Consider the following 25997-nt stretch of genomic DNA (forward strand, 5'->3'; position numbering starts at 1 on the left):
CCAGGGATGATATTTAAAATATTTAACAACTGTCCTAGAACACCCGTCAGAATAGCCATGAGACACACAGCACTGGCCAAACTGGCCACTCGTCACCTAAAGAATTTGTAAAGGGCCTGTTTGCCTACACATGTAAGCTAAGAGACCAGCCCTATAGTTAATTTTCTTAATCTTGCTACTGTAATATGTTCATATGCTTTTATCCTAAAAATGACTTCCCAACTGTTTGTTTGTTTTTGAAAGAACCCTTTCACCATGCTGGTTGGGAGTTAACTGTGGAAGATTATGATGAAGAAACAGAAGACTATCAGGCTGAAGCCGATGTCGATGAGGAGCTAGAAGAGGAAGAAGAGGAAGAAGAAGAGGAAAAGGTGGGAGGCTTTTCTCCTGCTCACTGCCTGTGGTCACATCACTGAAAGTGCATATATCCAGAGTGGTAACTGGCATTTCTAGACTTCAAGAAAACAAGCAGGGATCTTCAGATTTGTTAACATTTTCAACTCATTTTGCCTCCACTCAGCTTCATTTGACCTCTGAAATGCCAGAGCTACTTAGACAGTATGTTACACCCATGAAAAAAGGAAAGGGAAAACTTTAAATTTTTTTCCCATGGAAAAATCTATATGTATTAGAGACAGAAATATTTTATAAATTTTACAGAAGTGGGTGTTTTATGTAAAATATAACAGTGGCATCTTTGAGGGGCTGCTGGCATGAAAACAAGTGGTTTTCTCAAAGAGAAACAACTCATTTTAGGCACCAATCTACTCCCTTGGCACCACAATTTTGATAACTATTTTCAAGTGATAGCCTCCTAGTTAAGGCATCTATCAATAATAAAATAGGAAGTGATTCTTTTAATTCTGATCTTTACCAATAAGCAAAATAATAGGTTAGATAAACACTCATTTGTAATTAACTTGTTGCTTGACTTAAATCCAAATATGTATGTGTCAAACAAAAAGTATTATGCAGTATGATTCTGCTAATAGCTTTCAATACTTTATCCTAAGAAACTGCTGAGACTCTCAGTCAGGGTGGTTAAAGGGTGTGGGTTTTGTCCCGATAATGTTCAGACTCTCTCTTTTCAGTTAGCCTTCTGCTGCCATTCTTCTTCTGTGACCTGCTCTGGTCTGCAAGAGCATGCTGTCTTTCTTGTACCTGTAGACAGTTCTCAAGTTGTTTGTAATTTTCAAAACTTAAATTTTTAAGTATGGTCTTCATTGATAATATAGTGTCTTTTCCTCACTTTTACTCTTCCTAATTTTTCATCCCTTCTTCCAGTGTGTGTTAGGCTTCCTGAGAAGGGTGGTTGTTTTCTTTCTTTTATTTTATTTTTTGGCTCAGTGGAGTTCAGAACTCTTGCTGGAGTGCTTTAGGTGACAACATTCTCAAAATTTATGAAGGGCAAACTGATTTTTCTCCCCAGCATTCAGGAGTATAGTGACAGATAGGCCACCTATTCGTTGCTGAGGCCTGAGACAAGCCCAGTTACCCTAATTCCTCATACTTGCCCAGATGCAGGGTCAGGGAAGACTCCTCCCACCCATACAGCTCCTTCTTAGTCTCTTGCAGGCCACAGAGACCACAAAGGGTGGGAGTTGCTGATGCTAACATTCCCCAGGAAATCCACAGATTTCTACAGGGAAGATTCCTCCTAAGACTTGCCATCTCATGCTCTGGTCCCTCTGATGCTTGTCTCCAGATATTCATCCAGTCCATAGTGGTAAAGAGTGTTGTACGGTTGTCTGCCCTCAGACGTCCACAGAGGCCAACCACCACCTGCCCTAGCAGTTAAACACTGAGGAGGTGGTAGGGAAATGAGGAGAGTCTTTAGAGTACCATCTTCCCAGAAGCCCTTGCTCCAAAACCCCCCAATCCTTATCACTATTACACACATCAGTTCAGTTCAGTTCAGTCGCTCAGTCGTGTCCGACTCTCTGCGAACCAATGAATCACAGCACGCCAGGCCTCCCTGTCCATCACCAACTCCCAGAGTTCACTCAAACTCATGTCCACAGAGTCGGTGATGCCATCCAGCCATCTCATTCTCTGTCGTCCCCTTCTCCTCCCGCACCCAACTTTTCCTAGCATCAGAGTCTTTTCCAGTGAGTCAACTCGTCGCATGAGGTGGCCAAAGTATTGCAGTTTCAGCTTTAGCATCAGTCCTTCCAATGAACACCCAGGATTGATCTCCTTTAGAATGGACTGGTTGGATCTCCTTGCAGTACAAGGGACTCTCAAGAGTCTTCTCCAACACCACAGTTCAAAAGCATCAGTTCTTCGGCGATCAGCTTTCTTCACAATCCAACTCTCACATCCATACATGAACACAGGAAAAACCATAGCCTTGATAGACGGACCTTTGTTGGCAAAGTAATGTCTCTGCTTTTTAATATACTATCAAGGTTGGTCATAACTTTCCTTCCAAGGAGTAAGCTGATTTCATGGCTGCAATCAGCATCTGCAGTGATTTTGGAGCCCAAAAAAATAAAGTCTGACACTGTTTCCACTGTTTTTCCATCTATTTCCCATGAAGTAATGGGACCAGATGCCATGATCTTTGTTTTCTGAATGTTGAGCTTCAAGCCAACCTTTTCACTCCTGTCTTTCACTTTCATCAATAGGCTTTTTAGTTCCTCTTCACTTTCTGCCATAAGGGTGGTGTCATCTGCATATCTGAGGTTATTGATATTTCTCCCAGCAATCTTGATTCCAGCTTGTGCTTCTTCCAGCCCAGCATTCCTCATGATGTACTCTGCATATAAGTTAAATAAGCAAGGTGACAATATACAGCCTTGACGTACTCCTTTTCCTATTTGGAACCAGTCTGTTGTTCCATGACCAGTTCTGACTGTTACTTCCTGACCTGCATACAGGTTTCTCAAGAGGCAGGTCAGGTGGTCTGGGATTCCCATCTCTTGCAGAATTTTCCACAGTTTATTGTGATCCACACAGTCAAAGGCTTTGGCATAGTCAATGAAGCAGAAATAGATGTTTTTCTAGAACTCTCTTGCTTTCTCCATGATCCAGCAGATGTTGGCAATTTGATCTCTGGTTCCTCTGCCTTTTCTAAAACCTGCTTGAACATCTGGGAATTCACGGTTCACATATTGCTGAAGCCTGGCTTGGAGAATTTTGGGCATGACTTTACTAGCGTGTGAGATGAGTGCAACTGTGCGGTAGTTTGAGCATTCTTTGGCATTGCACCTCACATTTTTTTAACTGAAATTCAAACGTAACTGGTGAGCCTTCATTTTTTATTTGCTAAAAGTCTGGCATCCTTGCTTTAAGTGCATTTATTGAAAAACAAGAAAGACCAGAGAAATTAATTAGGCATTCAAGTCAAGAACCTAGAGAAAAAAAGCATAACAAAATAGACCAAATAAAGTAAAAAGAAGGAAATTAAAGGCAAAAATTAATGAAATAGGAAAAAAAGACCAAATAAAAACAGTAGGCCTGCCTTCAAAAAAATGAAAAATTGGTTTACTGACAAGAGCAATAAAATAGACAAACCTCTGGCAAGTAAAATGAGGTAAAAAGGAGGAGGAGTAAATAACATTTGAAACAGAAATCAGATTTTGAAAGAGTTTCGTTTTAAATTACAACTTTATACTAACAAATTTTAAAGTCAAAATGAAAAGCATTTTCAAAATACAAATTACTAAAATATGCTTAAGATGAAAGACAAAGGCTGGACAAACAAAAATAGCTGTAGGGAGTTATAGGGCTTTTCTTGTTGGTTAGATAAGTGTTATGTTATAAATCTTCCATAGCACAGAAAAATTTCAATACTTTCCAGCTCATTTTGAAGCTTGCATAACCCTGACACAAAAATTGAACACAAGAAAACTGGAGATTAGTTTTGCACATTTACAGAAAGTTGTTTTTTACATTTTGTTTTGGGGGAGGAAAAAAAGGCGTGCTGTAGAATAGTCATGCAAAGTATTATTTCATTGGTATCTTAAAAAATAATGTATTTTGCCTAAATTTGTGTCTTTGTATGTAAATGTATAAGCTATACTGAGAAAAATGAGTCTGAAAGAATACACATAAAATGATTAAGTGTTAAGATAGTACTGGAAGGGAAAGGTGAGAGGGAATGTTCACTCTTCATGCATTGTGGTTGCGTTTTAAATATTTTTACAGCAAGCATGCATTGTACAACACAGAAAATTATTTTTAAAATATGCTTTATTTAAATATAGGGCTTCCCTCATAGCTCAGTTGGGAAAGAATCTGCCTGCAATGCAGGAGACCCCGGTTTGATTCCTGGGTTGGGAATATCCCCTGGAGAAGGGATAGGCTACCCACTCCAGTATTCCTGGGCTTCTCTTATGGCTCAGCTGGTAAAGAATCTGCCTGCAGTATGGGAGACCTGGGTTTGATCTCTGGGTTGGTAAGTTCTCCTGGAGAAGGGAAAGGTTACCCACTCCAGTATTCTGGCCTGGAAAATTCCATGAACCATCCATGGGGTTGCAAAGAGTCGGACACAACTAAAGAACTTTCACTTTTGCTTACTTTAAATACATTGCAAGAGTCCCTAAGGGACTTTACACATGGTTTCTTCATCTATCGCATTTCCAATTGAACAAAATAAAAATTTTCCAAATTATTTTATTATATATCCACTGAGTAGGAAACAAAGCAAATCCTGAGACATCTCCCATTTTCAATTTCAATGAATAAGAAGTTGTGACCCTGACTCAGCTTTTACTTCTTGGAAATAATTTTATTTTAGAAACTGACTTCACAGTGACCCTGCATCCACACATTACGGGGGTTTTTATTTCACATTTGTCTATAGAGGGCTCAGGACACCTTCATTCTCAGTGCTGCTTCATTTTCTTTATAAAATAAAGACACTTGGGATTTGAACTCAGAGGAATATAAGAAACTGATTTTTTGATGAATTAAAATAGTACAAGAACTGGTCTTCTGTGGATTGTTTTAAAGGGATATTGTTATGGATTAAATACTATTCAAAGATACATTTTTATAATTCCCTCTTTAGTATTATGAGAACAGTGCATTAATAGTGTTCTTCAAACTTTGAATGATATTTCTAGAATGAAGATATAATTAAGGAGAAGAGAAGGCATTTGGGAGATACAAAGCACTTTTGTCCAGTGGCTCTCAAAGAAAACTTCGTCCTACAACCAGGCACCCCAGAAGAAGCAGCTAAATATCGAGAAAAGATCTATTACTTTTCAAGTCCTGAGGCTAAAGAAAAGTTTTTGGAGCAACCTGAGGAGTATGTGGCTCATGATGAACCGTTAAAGGTGAAAACAATATTCCCATCCTGACGACTGCTTCTGCATCCTTGTTTAGAGACTTGTTACCAGTCTCCACCATTTTACTCAATAGTGAAGTCACCAATATAATAAAATAGTATGGTGGCAATATCTAGGTTTTAAGAACAACTCTTGGGAGTATAACATAATCTAATTATCTATTTGATTTCTTCAGTAATGCCTTACATCAAACCAACACATATTTTTTAGCTGAAGTATTTAATAGGAAGTCACAGTTGCATTTATTGCTTGTAATTTTATTGGATTTATTTTATTGCCTAATCATTTTGATGTACCATTTTAACATCTAATTTCTTGTTAGATTTTTTTCCCCCACAATATTGTGATTTTGCCATTGTGGATATGAAATCGTACTTAGGAAATCTTTGGGCATATCATTCTTTCTTTCTCTTAATTATTTTATTAGTATAATTCCCTAGAGTGGGATTACAAGATCAAAATTATAAATCACGGTATATTGTCATGGGGCTTCCCTGGTGTCTCAGCAGTAAAGAATCTGCCTGCCAGTACAGGAGAGGTAGGTTCGATCCCTTGGTATGGAAGATGCCCTGGAGAATGAAATGGCAACCCACTCCAGTATTCTTGAAAATTCCATGGACAGAGGAGCCTGACAGGCTACAGACCATGGGGTTTCAAAGAGGTGGGCACGACTCAGCCTCTAAACAACATATTGTCAGGACTTTCAATAATACTGATGCCTTTTTAAACAGAACATGTAAAACACAATTTAAACTCTTCCAGATAACTTGGGCCTTTTTCATGGCCATTGCATACACCTTTAAACTCTTCTCTGAGCATTTCCTTCACAAGGACGAAAGGTGATGAGGCTGTGCTTGCTTCCCTCTGCTGTTCAAAATCCATTACTGCCAGCCCCTTTGAGGCTCATTCCATCCAAATATATCACCATCTCCCACTCCTGCTGTCACCTATAAATATCAGAGTCATTGCCCAACATTTATGAAAGATTTATCTGCTCCTTCATTCAAACCTCATCATTGTTCTTGACCAGCTTGAGCATCAGTGGACAGTCCACACACCTGGATCTCTGTGGATTCTCTGATTTGGGGGCTTCCCTGTCTCCCATGGACAGAGGAGCCTGGTGGACTACAGTCCACACAGGTCACACAGACATGACTGAGCGACTAACACTTTCACTACTTTCACTTTATCAAAACAGAGATTACAGATTTAATGAAGGCACCTCTAACATTCCTGTATCAGTGGGCTTTTTGTTTGGTAGAGAGGTTTTGGTGGTAGTGGTGGTGTTTTTATCGTGCTAAGAAAATGTCTTTGCATTCTTCCATAATTAAAACTTTTTAAAAGAAAATTAATTTTATTTTATTAAATGCCTTTTGACACTTGATATCAAGATGCTCTGTATTTGTTGATGCTCCCTAAGGATCATGGTTGATACCATGAATCATGTTAATTGGTATCCTAATGTCAAAACATCCTTGAATTTGTGAAGTGATAAGTCAGTCTTAGGGAGAGCAGTTAATAAGCCTTGAGTGAGTGAAGTCGCTCAGTCGTGTCCGAGTCTTTGCAACCCCGTGGACTATAGCCTACCAGGCTCCTCCATCCATGGGATTTTCCAGGCAAGAGTACTGGTGTGGGTTGGGATCTTCCCGACCCACGGATCGAACCCAGGTCTCCTACATTGCAGGTGGATTCTTTGCCAGCTGAGCCACCAGGGAAGACTTTCTAAATTCTTAAAGCTTCTTCTTCTTCACTGTTCCTCTCCTCTACCCCCATCCTTGACTTATCCCCTATTTCAGGCTCCGCCACTAAGAATATGCCTTCTCGGCCCCCATGGCTCTGGCAAAACTGTCTGTGGAAGACAGCTGGCAGAAAAGTTGGGCATTTTTCATATTCAGTTTGAAGAATTTCTTCAAGAAAAACTAATGCTCAAAACTGAAAAGAAAGTTGGACCTGAATTTGAGGACGATTCTGAGGATGAACAACTTGTAAAACAAGAACTTGAAGAGCTTGCAATTCAGGCCAATGTTACAATTGAGGAAGAAAATACAAAGAAGCTGGTAGGAATATTAATACTTTCTTTGCAGATAATTGTGCTTATTGGTGTTACTTTGAGGGAGTATAATATAAGTAGTATAAAACTCTATACATAAAATTTCAAAGAAGTAAAAAAAAATAGCACATAAAAGTAATTTAAGAGTCATCTTCTCAATATGTTAAATACAGACCTTGCTACTCATCTAGAATATAGAATACTGAGTTTTGCATGACTTCAATGAAAAACAGAAAACCTTTCCCTGACAAGAGTGTTATATAGCATTTATTTGGGGCTGTTATTTGATGGACTATCCAGATGATTCAGTGATAAAGAATCTGCCAATGCATGAGATGCAGGTTCAATCCTGAATCAGGAAGATTCTCCTAGAGAAGAAAATGATAACCAACCCCAGTGTTCTTGCCTAGGAAATCCCATGGACAGAGAAACCTGGTGGACTATAGTCCATGGAGTTGCAGAGTCCAACACAACTTAGTGACTAAACAACAGTGTTATTTGAGATGTCTGATCTAGATGATAAGATTTCTGTTATTGTGTTCTGTGTTTTCTATTTATTAATAATACTATTTAAAAAATCTGCCCCCGCACCAGTAGAGATCTCAAAATATTAATTTCGAGACCTGGCGTGCTGTGATTCATGGGGTCGCGGAGAGTCGGACACGACTGAGTGACTGAACTGAACTGAACTGAACTGAATGATCCCTCATAAGAAAGTTTGTATATATCTTTTTGTTGTTCTTTAGTCACTCAGTCATGTCTGACTCTTTGCGACCTCATGGACTGCAGCCTGCCAGGCTTCCCAGTCCTTCACCATCTCTCGGAGTTTGCTCAAACTCATGTCCATTGAGTCGATGATGCCATCCAACCATTTCATCATGTCACCCCTTCTCCTCCTGCCCTCAGTGTATCTCTTAGGTGGTTTCTATCCAGGCATATAGAGAAAGTTCATTATTTTAACTCGCCTTTTAGCCATTTCTGATATATCTGAACCCTTTTTTTCCCAAATGATCTTCTATAAATGGACACAAGTACAGATTATATTAGGTGACTGCCTGCCTGGCCCATCCTTTAATCAGGATCTAGATTGAGTAGTTATAAAAATAGGTGACAAAAATCAGTTAAACTTTATAGGTGTGTGATATAGATTGATCTTGGTTTTAGTAAAAATGATGAGACAATCAAAATTAGTTATGCTCCTTGCTAGTAGCTCCTCTTAGCAATAGTAAATATAATTTCATATCCATCCTAAAGGAAATCAGTCCTGAATATTCATTGAAAGGACTGATTCTGGAGCTGAAACTCCAATACTCTGGCCACTTGATCCAAAGAACTGATTCATTGGAAAAGACCCAGATGATGGGAAAGATAGAAGGCAGAAGGAGAAGGGGATGACAGAGGATGAGATGGTTGGATGGCATCACCGACTCAATGGACATGATTTTGAGTAAACTCCAGGAGTTGGTGATGGACAGGGAGGCCTGACGTGTTGCAGTTCATGGAGTCGCAGAGTCGGACCTGACTGAGCAAATGAATTGAACTGAACTGATACTAAATATTGGTTTAAAGAAAAGAACTCAGATTTTTTAATGCTTACAAACAACAGAAAAAATGACCTGAGGAAAACAGGTCTTATATTAACTATGCAACATATTACTATTTATTAATATAGAATTTTAAGTTTTGTTTTATAATTTTTGTTTGTAGCCTCAGGAAGTGCAACTTACAGAAGAAGAAGAAGCAATCAAATTAAACCTAACAGAAAATGAGCCATTGCCTCCTGAAATCCTTGAAGCAATTCTTTCTGAGTGGTGGTTTAAGGAACCGATATGGTATCTTAATTTATATAGACTTTTATATACCTATTGACTTTCATTTGCTTTATTCTTAAAAGTTAAAAATGTAACCCAACATAAAGTTAAGAATTTTCTCCTTTACTCCAATGTAAACTAGTGATTCCACACATTGAAAACATCTAGGAGATTATTTTTAAAATACTGACGCCAGAGACTCCAAACAATTGAATTAAAATTTGAGGTGCAAGGTTGGGACCTGGGCATTAGAGCCTCCCAGGGGATTATAATGTGTAGTAGTGACTGTGTGTGTGTCCTTAGTCGCTCAGTCGTGTCTGACTCTTTGCAACCCTATGGGCTGTAGCCCATCAGACTCCTCTGTCCATGGGATTCTCTAGGCAAGAATACTGGAGTGGGTAGTCATTTCCTTCTTCAGGGGATCTTCCCAAGACCCCTGACCAGGGATCGATCCCAAGACCAGGGATAGAACCCAGGTCTCCTGCATTGCAGGTAGATTCTTTGCCATCTGAGCCACCAGGGAAGCTCAGTCATGATTAGGAAATACATGTAGTTAAGGATACAGCTTGATAAAAAGATTTCTGCTAATCATGAGAACAAATATCCCAAGTTAATGATTTTAGTGCTTTTCTACGTATGGGAAAATGCAAGAATCTGGGGTCATTGAAATCCTTCCTGAGATATGCAGTCTACTATGTAGGGGCCCGTTTATCCAATAGACAGAATGCCTCACCCTGTTTTTCATTCTGAATTCTTTTCAGGGTGCATTGTCAGCAGGTGACTGCAGTGGGTTGTGATTTAACCCCCATATTACTGGTTGGTGAGCAACACTCTTCGTTTGTGTTGTGGTTGCTCTTCACGTCACTTAATAGCTGTCCATAGTCTTATACCTTTACCAAAAGCCAGGAGCAACTTGACCCCAGACAGAACAAGTTTAAGAGTTACAGGTCACCAGAATGTAAAACTTTGCCTCAGTTTCCTAACCACAATCTCTTACCTTGATATCCACCAGAAGAAAGTGAAAAGATATTTACAGTACTGCTAATAGCAAACACGTATATGGAACTTACTGTGTGGAAGATACTGTTCTTCTATATTGTATTCATATTAATTTCCTTGATCCTTATAACTACCCTATGGGACAGGAACTTTTATTTTCTCATTTTGGAGATAAGGAAACTATATCAATGAGAATTAAAAAAACTAGCAGGTCCCAGTGCTCCCCTGGTCATTCTCTTTTACTTAGTCCCTGACCTAACTGAGTAAGTGAGATTATTAGTCACTTTAATTTCTTATTCCCTAAATTAGATCAATAGTTGAGGTAAACTTAGGCATGTTGCTTGCAACAACATAGTCATGGGATGTTCTTCATTAACTTAGCTCCTAATCTCACGTCATACACGAAAAAAAAGAAATATATATATATATATGGATTAAAGAAAAGTAAAAAGTGAAATTCTAAATAAAATAGCTGAACATTAGCACTACCATCAAAACTTATTATAATGAAAAGTTTGTAATAGCATGAGAAATTTTAGTATATAATGTTAAACTGAAAAAGAGGATACACAGTTATTTATGATAGAAAGTTCAACAAATGAAGAACAAACTAGAAAGAAAACAAAATGTTGATAACCTCTTAGATATGAGATTATAGATAATTTCGTCCTTTCTTTGTGCTTTTCTTTATTTCTTATTTTCTTTAGTGAAATATATTGCTTTTATAATTAAGAAAAAAACAGTACATTTTAAAAAGGCCTCAATCCTAGAGAGAGCTTATTAGTTACTGAGGTATAGCTAATTGCATTACATTACTGAGATATAATTGTAGAAACGAAAATGTTGATTCAGAAGAGGGTTTGCCAAGACTTAGCTACTGTATATGAGAAGCAGGAGGGAGTTGAAGGGTCTCTGAAGTTTCGCCCCTGGACACTAGTGAGTCAGAGGAAGAGCCATGTAGAAGGGTAACAGTGAGCATGATTTTTGATAGTATGATGCATATATAACTCCTAAAGAGCACTCAGATAGAGAAACTAGGCAGTTTGTTGAAAATTCTAAATAAAAATTCAAAAAAGAGCTTGGATGTAGAGGTAAAGATTTAGATGTCATTGACAAAGAAATGACAACTAGAACGGAAGAGATTTTGCTGAAGGCATCTCTGAAGAAAAAGAAACATATCTTAAGGCAATATATATAAATTTGCCTGTTTAATTAGAAAGGATACAACATTTCTAAATGCCAGTTAAGAGCTAAAACTATCAAATGTTCTTGAAAACCCTATTCATATGAAGAAGAAAATGTATATTTAAATATAAATAGTTAAACCAAATTTTAGAGAAACAGAATAAGTTCATTCAAAAAGGGACCAAACCAAACCAAGCCTGTGTATGTGTTCAGTCACTCATTTGTGTCCAACTCTTTGTGACCCCATGGACTGTAGCCCGCCAAGCTCCTCTGTCCGTGGGATTATCCAGGCAAGAATACTGGAGTGGATTGCTATTTCCTCCTCTAGGAGATATCCCTGACCCAAGGATTGAACCCATGTTTCCTGCATCTCCGGCATTAGCAAGCAGATTCTTTCCCCATGTGCCACCTGGGAAGCCCTCTCCAAGCCTGATTGTTTTATAAATATTCCCTAATGAAAATGTGTTAACATTCCAAGTTATTTTCATGATTCTTAAAGTTTTATCATACTTGGGCAAGTTTGATGATCCTATTTGAATATAATCATCCTACACATACGAGCCAAGAAAACATTAATAATTGTCTCTGGTTACAAAAAGAGTGAGGGAAGAGGGTATGAATTGTCTCATGAAAAGGAACATCATTAGGAGAAAGATGACTAAAAGGATTCTCAATAAAGAGGGGTGGGGGTAGGGAGGCAGCCAAACAAACTCTTTACATAAAGGGTGACACCTTCATTAGGCTGGGCACTCATCCCAAGCAGAGAACTTACTTTCTCCTTCCCTGTGATCTTCTCACAACTTTTAGTAAGCTTGTATTTAACAGTGATTGTCTATAAACTGATTGACTGCAATTTTATACTATAAATATCAAATATTATAACTTTAATTTGATCCATTTGGGAGAAGCAGCATATTTATACAAGTAGAAATATTAAAAGAAATAAAAGATACTACAATGAATTATTTAAACTTTTTAAAAGTTTCATTGGACATCTAATATAAAGTTGAGATTTAGCAGTTTTTTTATATTTTTAAATCAATATTTATAATAGAACAGTTTAAGCAAATAAAGTGAGTTATGAAATTCCCACATAGTTCCACAGGTTTTGTATTAGACGGTTTCCCGCGGTATCCAGATGAGGTCCAGTTCCTGGGGGAACATGGGCTTTTCCCAGATGCTGCTGTGTTTATACAAGTTGATGATCAAAATATTTCTGATCGCCTCCTTCCTGTCCAAATCAGAAAGTGGAAAGTGAAACAAATGAAGAAATTAGAAAGGAAAAAACTCATCAAAGAAATGAAGGCAAAAATCAAGGTATGTACACTATCCAATTTCTAAAGTGACCTTTACAAAAATGTAGTTTTCTGATTTTAATACCACATTCAGTATGCAAACTATTTTCACCAAATTTTGACAATTTATCATGAAAGAGTTAATTATTTGAGTCCTTTGTGATTGTCTCCATGTTAATGCTTCTCTCTTCAAGGCAAATAAATTAAAGATAGTGGCTGCACCAAAGTATCATTGTACTAGACATGGGAGCACAGTGGATGAGGCAGCAAGTAGAGCAAACCTTGAAACACAAAGACAGAATTTTCATTGACTTTCACTAGCTCCTGGAATGTTGACACCAACCATCAGGGTCATTTTAGCCCATAGTAAAATAAGTCCGGGTATTACCTTAGACTCTCTTTTCTTAAAATGTATTCTGAGAAGTTTCCATAAAATGTTCAAAAGTGTCATAGGGAACCTATGCAATTACACTCCTAGGAATCTAACAAAAATGAAAACAGTCTGTGTAAAAATGTGTTTGTGAAAGTTTACACAGCATTGTTCATGATAGCCAATAAGTGGAAACAACTCAATGTCCATCAACTGATGAATAGATAAACAAAATGTGACAAATATCCAGATAGGTTCCCTTGGGTTACAGCTCAAGGTGGCAACATAGGAGTCTTCTGAACTCAGTCTACTCTGAAAGAAATCTAGAAACTAGCTGGAGAAACTAGTCTAGAAGAAACTAGATTCCTGCACATTGGGTAAATGAGAAAATACCCACATCACCTATTAATACCTCAAAACAGCTGCTACCTGATGATCTTAGCTTCCTATAAGTCTGTACTGACTGTGATCCTCCTGTTTGGGACACTGATAGGTCATGGCACACCCTTAACTATGTGAGCCGCTGAAAACCAAGAAGATGGCTTGCACAAGCACAAAGCCTTGAGAGATGGCCAGGACCTCAGGCCAACCTGAGCTGTATTCATCTTCTACACAAGACCTCCTGTCAAGACTGGGAGAGGTGGCTGCTTTATCTAACGTGCAGGAACCAACACCTAAAATCAAAGGAAATGAAGAAGCAGAGGAATATATTCTGAACAGAGGAACAAGATGAAACTCCAGAAATAAAACTTACTGAAACAAAGATACGTGATTTGTCTGATAAATAGTTAGAAATAATGGTCATAAGGATGCTCACCAACATCAGAAGAACAACGCATAAACAAAGTGAAAACTTCAACAAACAGAAAATAAAAGTACCAAACTGAAGTCATAGAGCTGAAGAATATAGTAACCAAACTAAAAAATTCAGCAGAGGGGTTCAATAGCAGACTCTGGATGCATAGATCAGTGAAACAGAGTAGAAAGCCCAGAAATAATCCCACGCATATATTGTCAGTTAATTCATGACCAACTAGCCAAGAATGTATGATGGAGAACATATGGTCTTTTCAATAAATGGCGTTGGGAAAACTGTACAGCCACATGCAGAAGAATAAAACTGGGCACCGATCTTATACCATACACAAAAATCTACTCAAAGTAGATCAAAGACTTGAAACACAAGCCCTGAAACCCTAAAACTCCTATAACAAAAAGGGGTAAGCTCCTTCACATCAATCTTGGCAATAACTTCTTTTATTTGACACCAAAAGAAAAAATAAATAAGTGGGACTACATCAAACTAAAAAGATCTTCCAAGCAAAAGAAACCATCAACAAATAAAAGACAGTCTAGGGAATAGGAGAAAATATTTGCAAATCATATGCCTGATAAGGGGTTAAAGTCCAAAATACATAAAGAACTCATACCGCTCAGTATCAAAAAACCAAACAATTACATGGACCTCTGCTCAGTGTTATGTGGAAGCCTGGATAGGAGGGGAGTTTGGGGGAGGATGGGTACATGTATATGTATAGCTCCATCCCTTTGCTGATGGAGCTATTGTTAATCAGTTACACTAGTATAAAATAAAACGTTTAAACAGAAAAAAAACTATGTGAAGGACTTATATGATATTTAATGCATAGTAAGCACTCAATATATGTTCATTCATTGGACACATACTATGGAACACTTATTATGTGTCAGGCTGGAGATAAATAACAGTAGACAAAGCAGACAAAAATTCTGTGTTTGTGGCAATACCATTTCAATGAGAGACAAATAAGTAATAAATAAGTTGAAGTATTCTATTCAGTTGTAATAAGGGAAATACAGAACAGTAAATTGTGGGAGGGGAAGAGGGAAGAGGGAGTTGAGAGAGGAAAAAAAACAGGCACTCTAATTTTTTAAGTAGGTAGATGAACTGAATAAACATTTTTCCAAAGAAGACGTGACCAACAGATACATGAAAAGGTAACATCAGTAATCATAAGATAAATGCAGATCAAAATCGCAATGAGATATCACCTCTCATACCTGTTAGGGTGTCTAAATAAAAAAAGAGAACAGAGATAAATGCTGATGAGGATGTGGAGAAAAAGGAACCCTTGTACACTGTTGATAGGAATGTCAACTAGTACAGCCACTATGGAAATCAGTATGGAGGAGGTTCCTCAAGTAATTAAAAAATAGAATTACCATATGATTCAGAAATCCCACTTCTGGGTGTATGTATCCAAAGGAAACAAAGTCATTATCTCAAAGAGATATCTCTTCTCCCATGTTCATAGCATTATTCACAACAGTCAAGGTATAGAAACAACCTGTGTCTGTCAGCAGATGAATGGACAAAGAAGATGTGGTGTAGGTATATATACAATGGGATATTGTTCAGCCACGGGAAGGAAAGAGATCCTGCCATTTGCAACAGCACAGATGAAGCTTGAGGGCATTATACCAAGTTAAACAAGCCAGACAGAGAAAGACAAATACTGCAAGGTTTCACTTGTATGTGAAATCCGGGGAAAAAAAATCGAAACTCATAGAAACAGAAAGTATAAAAGTGGTTGCCATGGGCTGGAGGGTGTGGGAAATGGGGAGAGGTTGGTAAGATGATATTAAAAAGTTCAGTTATAATATGAATAAGGCCTGAGGATCTAATGTATAGCATAATGACTAGAGTTGATAATATTGTACTGTAAATTGAAATTTGGCAAGAGAGTAGAACTTAAATGTTGTCATACACACAGGATAAGTGTGTGAGGTGATGGATGTGTTACTTAATCAAATGGGAGAAGAGTCCTTTCACAATGTAGACGTACATCAAATCTTTGTGACATATACATTAAATACCTCCAATTTTTACAAAGCTGGGAAAATAATAAATAAATATATAGTATATTCATATAATGGAGTAGTACTCAGTATTTGAAAGGAATGAACTATTGATACTTCCTACAAAAGATCATTATGCTAAGTGAAAGAAACCAGGCAAAGAAAATAGTAGTATATGTACTCTGTGATTCATTCCATTTATATGACTTGTCTTGAAAGGACTCATTTATAGATCTGGGTTTAATAGAATGAATGGAGCTTTCAAATCTGGAACTAGGAAGGCCAAGATGAGACGTGAGAGCAGTGGTAAATTATGTGATAGTCTTTTATGCTGAAGAGAAATTGTTGTGTTCCATGTGGCCATAGGCAAAAGAAACAGCATTGGTAGGAGAAAGGTACAGGAAGATGTATGTCATTACTAGTAAGACTTTTCAAAAAGAACAAAGACCGAAGGCAGTGAGCTACTTATCGAAGGCAGATAAGCATAGACTAAGTAGACATTTGTTAGGGAGAATATGGAAGAAAGCTCTCTAGTGTCAGAGAGCTAATCAGTTAGTTCCAATTCTGAGATACAGTGACTTAAATTATTGGATTCAGTTCAGTTCAGTCGCTCAGTCGTGTCCGACTCTTTGCGACCCCATGCATCACAGCACGCCAGGTCTCCCTGTCCATCACTGACTCCCAGAGTTATCTCAAACGCATATCCATCGAGTTGGTGATGCCATCCAGCCATCTCATTCTCTGTCGTCCCCTTCTCCTGCCCCCAATCCCTCCCAGCATCAGAGTCTTTTCCAGTGAGTCAACTCTTCGCATGAGGTGGCCAAAGTATTGGAGTTTCAGCTTTAGCATCAGTCCTTCCAATGAACACCCAGGACTGATCTCCTTTAGAATGGACTGGTTGGATCTCCTTGCAGTCCAAGGGACTCTCAAGAGTCTTCTCCAACACCACAGTTCCAAAGCATCAATTCTTCAGCGATCAGCTTTCTTCACAGTCCAACTCTCACATCCATACATGACCACTGGAAAAACCATAGCCTTGACCAGATGGACCTTGGTTGGCAAAGTAATGTCTCTGCTTTTTAATATGCTATCTAGGTTGGTCATAACTTTCCTTCCAAGGAGTAAGCGTCTTTTAATTTCATGGCTGCAATCAGCATCCACAGTGATTTTGGAGCCCCCAAAACTAAAGTCTGACACTGTTTCCACTGTTTCCCCATCTATTTCCCATGAAGTGGTGGGACCGGATGCCATGATCTTACATTATCACAACTCAGTACTCATTAATGTATTATGTGTTAAAACCATGAAGATCCTCTTTCACTGTTCAGACACAGTGGTCAACTTCTTTTCATCTTGGACTTAGTTGGAGGAAATCCCTCTAAAGACATTTCCATCCATTCCTTTGCACCACCACACTAAGATTGCATGCCCTGGAACTAAGATTGCATGCCCTGGAACATGGACCTGGTGATCCAGTGGCTAAGACTCCACGCTCCCAATGCAGGGGGCCCAGGTTGGATCTCTGATCAGGGAACTGGAACCCACATGCTACAACTAAGAGTTCACGTGTCACAACAAAGATGGAAGATCCTGTGTATAGCAACTAAGATCCTGTGAAGCCAAAAAAAATAGTATTGCCCGTACCAGGTCATCCGTGGCAAGCACAAAATCAAAGCAAGCCCAGCTCTCAGTCTTCCAAGAACTATGAAAGTGAGGAGGGAGATGTGGAGAGACACCAAGCTTCACACTCTCTGTAAGCATGGAAAAAAAAAAGAAAGCAGAGGGCATACCAAAGCACAGGTGCTTGTTACCTCCCTGTGGCACCCGGCACCTCTAGACCGGTGTTATCATAGAACTCTCTGTGCTGAAGGAAATGTTCTGTCACTTCACTGTCCAGTACAACAGCCACTAGCTTTGCTGCTATTAAGCACTTGAAATGTATTTAGTGAGTGAGGCTGAAAAATGCAAATGTTTGATTTTGCTTAAAATCAAAAGAGCTGCAAGTGGCTTTGTTGTTGTTCAGCCGTTAAGTCATGTCCGACTCTTTGTGACCACATGGACTGTACGTAGCACACCAGGCTCCTCTGTCCTGCACTATTTCCTGGAGTTTGCTCAAATTCATGTGCATTGAGTTAGTGATGCTATCTAACCATCTCATCCTCTGCCACCTCCTTGTCCTTTTGCCTTAAATCCTTTTACAGATAGCTAGTAGCTGCCATATTGGACAGAGCAGGTGTAAAGCAATCAAGCCCCATCCTAGCCATCACAGGCCCTAAAATTTGTAAAGCATGTGCAACAGGAAAGAGCAGATTTCTGGAGCTAGTTCATAACCTTATGCATTTGTTCCTTTCTTTTCACACCCACAACTCAGGCAAAAGAGACTGTACTTTTATAGCTTTACAGTTAAAGTACGTAAGGTAAAACTTTGGTTTTAAAATAAGAGTTTTTAAAATTCTCACCTTCTGAAAAGCTACAGAATCTCTCTGGGATTCATACATGAAATTAATTTGATTTCATTTATAATTACTTCTTGAATGTCAAGCAAACATACATTATCTGGAATGTATACTCAATAACTGCCAGATAAAAGGAGCAGGGTGCTACTGGCCTAGACCAGAGCCCCCAGAGCATGTCTTTAAGGCACCTCTCTGATCTCTGAGTATTTAAGGGGACTGCAATTTCAAGAGTCATGAACCAGTGAGCCCCAAAACCCAAGGGTAGCTGATTAGCTTTCATGCAAACCTTAAGGTCACATCAGAGGACCCATTCGTTTTGTTAGATTGAGAGGCCCTGAGAAAACTAGGGGACTACCCATATACCATATGTGTGAAAGCATCCAAAGTACAAATGCTCGTCTCATATGCATATGTGGTTTTAGGGTTCTTTAGACGATTACATCTTAATAATATGATGAAAAATTATCAGACATTTTCAACAAAAAGCCTCCCGATTTCTCCATGTGCAAAATCCACCTCTCCACCAAAGCAAACAAATAAGTAATACATTTTGAAAATGGATTCTAAAGTTTGAAGAAAAACTGATCCCAAGTGCCACTTATACCTCTGGAGGGAAACAGCTGATCAAGAGGACCAGAGGTCCAAAGATACACGTGATATAATTATCACCATCACAATCTTTTCTGGAAAGTATCCTTCTGACCAAATGTTATTCCCATTTGGGAAAAAATGTTAATACATAGAAAGTAATTTTATTATTATCTGTTGACATTTTTAATGCTTCTTTCTTTAACAGGATGATATGATTGCTAAAAGAAGGGCTGAACTTATAACTGAGAGAGAAAAAAGAAGGAAAGGAGGAGTGGTAAGTAAATAAAATTGCTTTTTTCAAAAAATAAAATGGACACATACACACACAAACACCCACACATATATAAAAATATATATTTTACATATATATATAAAATCTCAAGCATGTAAAATGAAAAGATGCACAGTAATCTTTTTTAATTTTTATTTTATATTGGAGTACAGTTGATTTACAGTGTTATGTTAGCATCAGGTGTCCAGCAAAGTGATTCAGATATACATATACCTATTCCTTCTCAGATTCTTTTCCCATATAGTTTTTTACAGAGTACTGAGTAGAGCTTCCTGTGCTATACAGTAGGCCCTTGTTGATTATCTATCTTATATATAATAGTATGTATCTGTTAATCCCAGACTCCTAATTTATCCTTCCTCTGCACCTTTCTCCTTTGGTAACCGTAAGTTTGTTTTCTAAATCTGTGAGTCTTCTCTGTTTTGTAAAGAAATTCAGTTGTATCACTTTTTAGATTACACATATAAATGATATGATATTTATCTTTCTCTGATTTCCTTCACTTAGTGTGATAATCTCTAGGTCCAGCTATGTTGCTGCAAATGGCATTATTTCATTCTTTTTATGGCTGAATGATATTCCACTGTATTTATGTACCACATTTTCTTTATCCATTCATCTGTTGATGGGTGATTAGGTTGCTTCCATGCCTTGGCTATTGTAAATTGCATTGCAGTGAACACTAGGGTTCATGTAGCTTTTTTAATTTTGGTCTTCTCCAGCTATATGCCAAGGAGTGGGATTGCTGGATCATATGGTAGTTCTATTTTTAGCTTTTTAAGGCACCTCCATTTTGTTCTCCATAGTAGCTGTACCAATTTACATTCCCACCAACCGTGTAGGAGGGGTCCCCTTTTCTCCACACCCTGTCTAGCACTTATTGTTTGTAGACTTTTTGATGATGGCCATTCTGACTGGGGCTTCCCTGGTAGCTCAGCTGGTAAAGAATCTGCCTGCAATGCAAGAGGCCCCAGTTCAATTCCTGGGTCAGGAAGATCCCATTTAGAAGGGATAGGCTACCCACTCCAGTATTCTGGGGCTTCCCTGGTGGCTTAGATGGTAAAGAATCTACCTGCAACCCAGGATTGACCTGGGTTCAATCCCTGGGTTGGGAAGATTCCCCTGGAAGAGGGCATGGCAACCCACTCCAGTATTCTTGCATGGAGACTCCCCATGGACAGAGGATCCTACGGGGCTACAGTCCATGGGGTTGCAAAGTCGTATGCGACTAAGCACAGCACAGCACATTCTGACTGATGTGAGGTGATACCTCATTGTAGTTTTGAGTTGCATTTCTCTAATAATTAGTGATGTTGAGCATCAAAATGATGCATAGAAGTCTTGAAGCAAATATCGAGTTTATGTACTAGTACTTAGATTATATATCACTTTTTATTTTTTTACACTTCTGGTATTCTATATCTGCTTACAATGAACTTTTATTATTTTTATAATAAGAAAAATGAACACTTTTAAAGGAAAGGAAATCACTAAAGATGTTTAAACAATCTAATACAAAATATAATAATACTACATTAAACTATGTTTCTTATGGATTTTCTTTTGTGCTTTTCACACTTCAGTCCAAGTCACAGGGAGATAGGCTGGGAGCATGGGAATAAGGTCTAGACTGAGAGCTTATGAAGTTGTGGTCTTCTCTGGTGGCTAAGATGGTAAAGAATCCACCTGCAGTGCAGGAGACCCAGGTTTGATCCCTGGGCTGGGAAGATCCCCTGAAGAAGGGCATGGCTACCCATTCCAGTATTCTTGCCTGGAGAATCCCATGGACAGAGGAGCCTGGCGAGCTACAGTCTGTGGGGTTACAAACAGTTGGATATGACTGAGTAACTAACACACATAAACACACACACACACATACTGTAAAGTTGTGTTGGAGCTAAAATGCTGATTACATTGAGATAGAGAATGGAATGAGGCAGAGCCTGTGGACAGAGTCACATACTGTGCAGGATGTTCAATACAGTTCCTCTTTTCCATCTGCTGGTTTTTTTAAAAAGAGAAACCTTGAATATCATGGATTTTGTTTTATTTAGAGAGGAGCTAGTCCCAAGTTGACCTACCTGACCCAAATGCTACAGCCAAGCAACTCAGAGGTGCCGAAGTTAAAGAGGAGGCAGAGTAGACAAGCTTGTTCTGTAAAGGTCTTAAAGCTCCTGTGTATATAATCAGCTTACCAGTGCCCTTGTAACCAAGACAAAAGATAAGATAACCCCTGCCTTCTTCCATTTCCTTCTGGCTTCAGCACCCTTTTAGTATCTTCTCAGGGCTGGCCCTCCTGTAATCTGATTTCCATCTGTACAAAAATACTCAAGAAAGGGAAGGAGAAAAGAGAAATAACAGAAAATATGACTTGTTACATGTGCAACCATGTATCCCCCCACCCCCACCAATATGCTTATGTTGGACTTATGTACAGAAGACTGTTGATACAGTAAAACTGTAACTGTAAATCAAAACTATGCAGAAGAAGGATTGAAACAGTCATTTCTTTGTCTAAAATATCTATGCTGCTGCTGCTAAGTCACTTCAGTCGTGTCCGACTCTGTGCGACCCCATAGACGGCAGCCCACCAGGCTCCCCCATCCCTGGGATTCTCCAGGCAAGAACACTGGAGTGGGTTGCCATTTCCTTCTCCAATGCATGAAAGTGAAGTCGCTCAGTCATGTCTGACTCGTAGCGACCCCATGGACTGCAGCCCACCAGGCTCCTCTGTCCATGGGATTTTCCAGGCAAGAGTACTGGAGTGGCTTGCCATTGCCTTCTCCGTAAAATATCTATAGCTGAAAGTAAATCTAAAACCATTAGACGGAGAAAGTCAAGGCACCATCCAAGGAAAAAGAATCATCCACTTTATTATTTGCCTTGCTCTTCATTCATCCATTCAGTTGCATGCCTGACACTATATTAGACACTGAAGGATCAGCCTTGAATGAAATTGGCAGAAGTCTCTGGCCTCATTCTCATGCTCATTCTCCAGACAAACATGTTCTAAAGTCTGGTCTGTTCAAGGTGTCATGCTACTGTTTAGGATCAAAGTGACATCCTAATCTGTCATCAAACACAGTTTTAACCACGTTTAGCCCTTGGAAGTCCCTAATTATCAATTGTGTGTGTTTTTTTTTAGTTATACCTCTATGTGTTATTTTGTAGTGGTTGCTTTCAAGGTACGCATACACCCTTACACATACGCCTTTTCACACTCTACTTAGAATCAACATTGTTCAATGTGGTATTGTAGAAACCTTATGACTCTACAAGTCCATTTATACCCACCCCACACTGCACCAACATCCTTTATGCTCCAGCTGTCATGTGTTTTACAACCAAACACATTATAAACTCCCTAAGAAAAAGTTATAGTTTTTGTTTGAAACACACAAATATTTGGCATAAATTAAGAGGAAAAATTTGAAATAAATTAAGAGGAAAATAAGTCCTTTCCTCAGTTCAGTTCGGTTCATTTCAGTCGCTTAGTCGTGTCCGACTCTTTGCGACCCCATGAACCACAGCACGCCAGGCCTCCCTGTCCATCACCAACTCCCGGAGTTCACTCAAACTCATGACCATCAAGTCAGTGATGCTATCCAGCCATCTCATTCTCTGTCGTCCCCATCTCCTTCTACCCCCAATCCCTCCCAGCATCATTCTCTTTTCCAGGGAGTCAACTCGTCGCATGAGGTGGCCAAAGTATTGGAGCTTCAGCTTTAGCATCAGTCCTTCCAATGAACACCCAGGATTGATCTCCTTTAGAATGGACTGGGTGGATCTCCTTGCAGACATATACCCAAATACTTAACCATTTCTGGGTTTCTTCATTCCTCCCTCTAGTCTAATAGAAACCAGAGGGATGGGAAGAAAGTGATCATCCGAGTTGCATTCCTGTGTGTTTTTCTCTGACTGCTTTTAACAGTTTCTCTGTATTTTTGCTTTTCAGTGGTTTGATTATGATATGCCTATGTGTCATTTTCTTCATATATAGCTTGAAGTATTCACTAAGCTTCTTTAATCTGTAAATTTATGACCCTCACTAAATTTGGGAAGACTTTAGACATTATTTCTTCAAATATTTTTTCTGCCCCATTTGCTCTCTATCTTCTTCTGAAAGCCAATTACACAGAGGTTAGATCCTTCACTGTTGTTCCATGTTCCTTGAGCTGTTTACATTGTCAGTCTCTTTTTCTCTCTCTTCTTTCTGTTGGATTCTTTCTATGGATCTATCTTCAAATTCACTGATTCTTCCCTCTGTCTTCTCCATTCTACAATTAAGCCTACCCAATGTTTTTAAAAACTTCAAATATTGTAGTTTTTATTTCTAAACTTTCAATTTAGTTTGTTTTTATATTTTTTTATTTCCATCATGAAATTTCCTGTATTTTCACTTCTTTTTCCTTTTCCTCATTGATCCCAGTGATAATAACTGCGGTAAAGTTCTCAATTGGTAACTCTAACACCTGAACTGAGTATTTAATGATATCTTCCTTATGAGAATGGGTCACTTTTCATGAGCCTTTATAGTTTCAGTAATTTTGGATTCGGAGAAGGCAATGGCAAGCCACTGCAGTACTCTTGCCTAGAAAATCCCATGGATGGAGGAGCCTGGTAGGCTGCAGTCCGTGGGGTCGCTAAGGGTCGGACGCAACTGAACGACTTCACTTTCACTTTTCACTTTCACACATTGGAGAAGGAAATGGCAACCCACTCCAGTGTTCTTGCCTGGAGAATCCCAGGGACGGGGGAGCCTGGTGGGCTTCCGTCTATGGGGTCACACAGAGTCGGACACGACTGAAGTGATTTAGCAGCAGCAGCAGCAATTTTGGATTATATCCTAGAATTGTGAATGTTGTATTGTGGGGATTCTGGATTCTGTTGTATGCCTGCAAAGAGGGATGATGTTATTGTTTTAGCAGACAATTAACTTGGTGAGACTAAACCTGCAAACTCTGTCATGCCTACGAATGGGCAGCAGTTCAGTTTATACTGTTCTAAACAGCCAATATGTGTGGGGTTTTCAGAGATTACCCAGAAACTTGGATAATCTTTGTGAACTGACTTATATATCCTTTGCTGGCTCTCTCAACTCTGGAGTTTTCCCTCACTCTCCAGTCCCCTGGTTGTGGCTTTCTCCCCTGCTTGCTCCAACTGAAAGTACTGACTCAAAAAGAATCACACAACATGAGAATTGTGAGTTAAGTTTTATTTAGGGCAAAATGAGGAGAATAGCCTCAGATACTCTGAGAAACTGCCCCAAAGAGGTAGGGGGCAAGGTCAGTATATATGTGATTTTGGTGAAGGGGGAATGCATGCAATCAAGCACATATTTTTACAGAAGGTTCTGCTAGTCTCATGGTTACTACTAGTCAAAAGGAGCAGACATCACCATGAAGAATTTTAGTGTTTTTCTAATTATGAGGCAATGCAATAATTGGGCTCATAAAATCATCTCCTGAATATATCTAAGTATCTGAAGACCTGTTCTGATAGTTTTTTCCAAAGCACAGAGTGCCTCATTTCTGGTGTTGAAGATCAGCAGCTGTAGCACCTCATAATTTAATCCTTTTAGAAGTAGATGGTAAAAAGTGCCAAGTCACCTTTTGTAGGTGACAAAAGACAGAGCTTCTATCACAAACAATTTGGAAGAGCTGGTGAGATGAGCACAGGTCATCAGAAGGTAAGATGTCCCAGCTTGCAGTGTGGACTCACCCCACCATACTTCCAATGTTCCTTAGCAAATCAAATTTCAGCATAAAAAATTGTCAAAATACAAGAAAAAGGAAAAAGTAGTCAGAGAACCAAATGACTTCAAAATTCAAAAAAAAAGAACAAGAACTGAAAAGCATAGTTCCAACACCAAATTCCTTCTGGGGAAAGAAGAGCCTGGACACAGAGCAAGGAAGGGCCCTTATCCTTTCATCTTCCTCTTAGCCCTTACAAGTCCAAATCCCAGCTGCAGACTCTTTCAAGGAAGCAGAGTCTCATCAGTTAGAAAACTTCAGTTCAGTCGCTCAGTCATGTCCAACTCTTTGCAACCCCATGGACTGCAGCATGTCAGGCTTCCCTGTCCATCACCAACTCCCAGAGCTTGCTCAAACTCATGTATATTGAGTCAGTGATGTCATCCAACCATCTCATCTTCTATTTTCCCCTTCTCCTTCTGCCTTCAATCTTTCCCAGCATTGGGGTCTTTTCCAATGAGTCAGTTCTTCCCATCAGGTGACCAAAGTATTGGAGTTTCAGCTTCAGCATCAGTCCTTCCAATGAATATTCAGGACTGATTTCCTTTAGGATGGACTGGCTTGATCTCCTTGCAGTCTAAGGGACTCTCAAGAGTCTTCTCCAACATCACAGTTCAAAACCATCAATTCTTCAGCACTCAGCTTTCTTTATGGTCCAACTCTCATATCCATACATGACTACTAGAAAAACCGTAGCTTTGACTAGACGGACCTTTGCTGGCAAAGTAATGTCTCTGCTTTTTAATATGCTTTCTAGGTTGGTCATAGCTTTTCTTCCAAGGAGCAAGCGTCTTTTAATTTCATTTCTGCAATCACCATCTGTGGTGATTTTGTGTTGCACTGTTTCCACTGTTTCCCCATCTATTTCCCATGCAGTGATGGGACCGAATGCCACGATCTTAGTTTTCTGAATGCTGAGCTTTAAGCCAACTTTTTCACTCTCCTCTTTCACTTTCATCAAGAGGCTCTTTAGTTAGAAAGATTAAGAAACATCAGATTAATCAGAAGATTGCAGGCAAGAGATAACGAGAGGGCAAACGGTAGAGCAGGACTAGAAAGGAGA

General features: G+C 39.0%; 1 protein-coding gene across 1 annotated transcript in view; it reads left to right on the top strand.

Moving 5' to 3' along the window:
• Positions 1-25997, top strand: part of AK9 (adenylate kinase 9) — a 124232-nt gene that overhangs the window by 74356 nt on the left and 23879 nt on the right. Inside the window, exons 24-29 of the mRNA XM_088840638.1 lie at positions 244-371; positions 5070-5282; positions 7091-7351; positions 9052-9176; positions 12437-12656; positions 19095-19163. Coding sequence (XP_088696764.1) covers positions 244-371; positions 5070-5282; positions 7091-7351; positions 9052-9176; positions 12437-12656; positions 19095-19163 — 1016 coding nt within the window. The remainder of the gene's footprint in view (positions 1-243; positions 372-5069; positions 5283-7090; positions 7352-9051; positions 9177-12436; positions 12657-19094; positions 19164-25997) is intronic.

This window comes from Moschus berezovskii, chromosome 10, assembly GCF_049115385.1.
Source record: "Moschus berezovskii isolate FMDL1 chromosome 10, NW_MosBer_1.0, whole genome shotgun sequence".
NCBI classification, from domain to species: Eukaryota; Metazoa; Chordata; class Mammalia; order Artiodactyla; family Moschidae; genus Moschus; species Moschus berezovskii.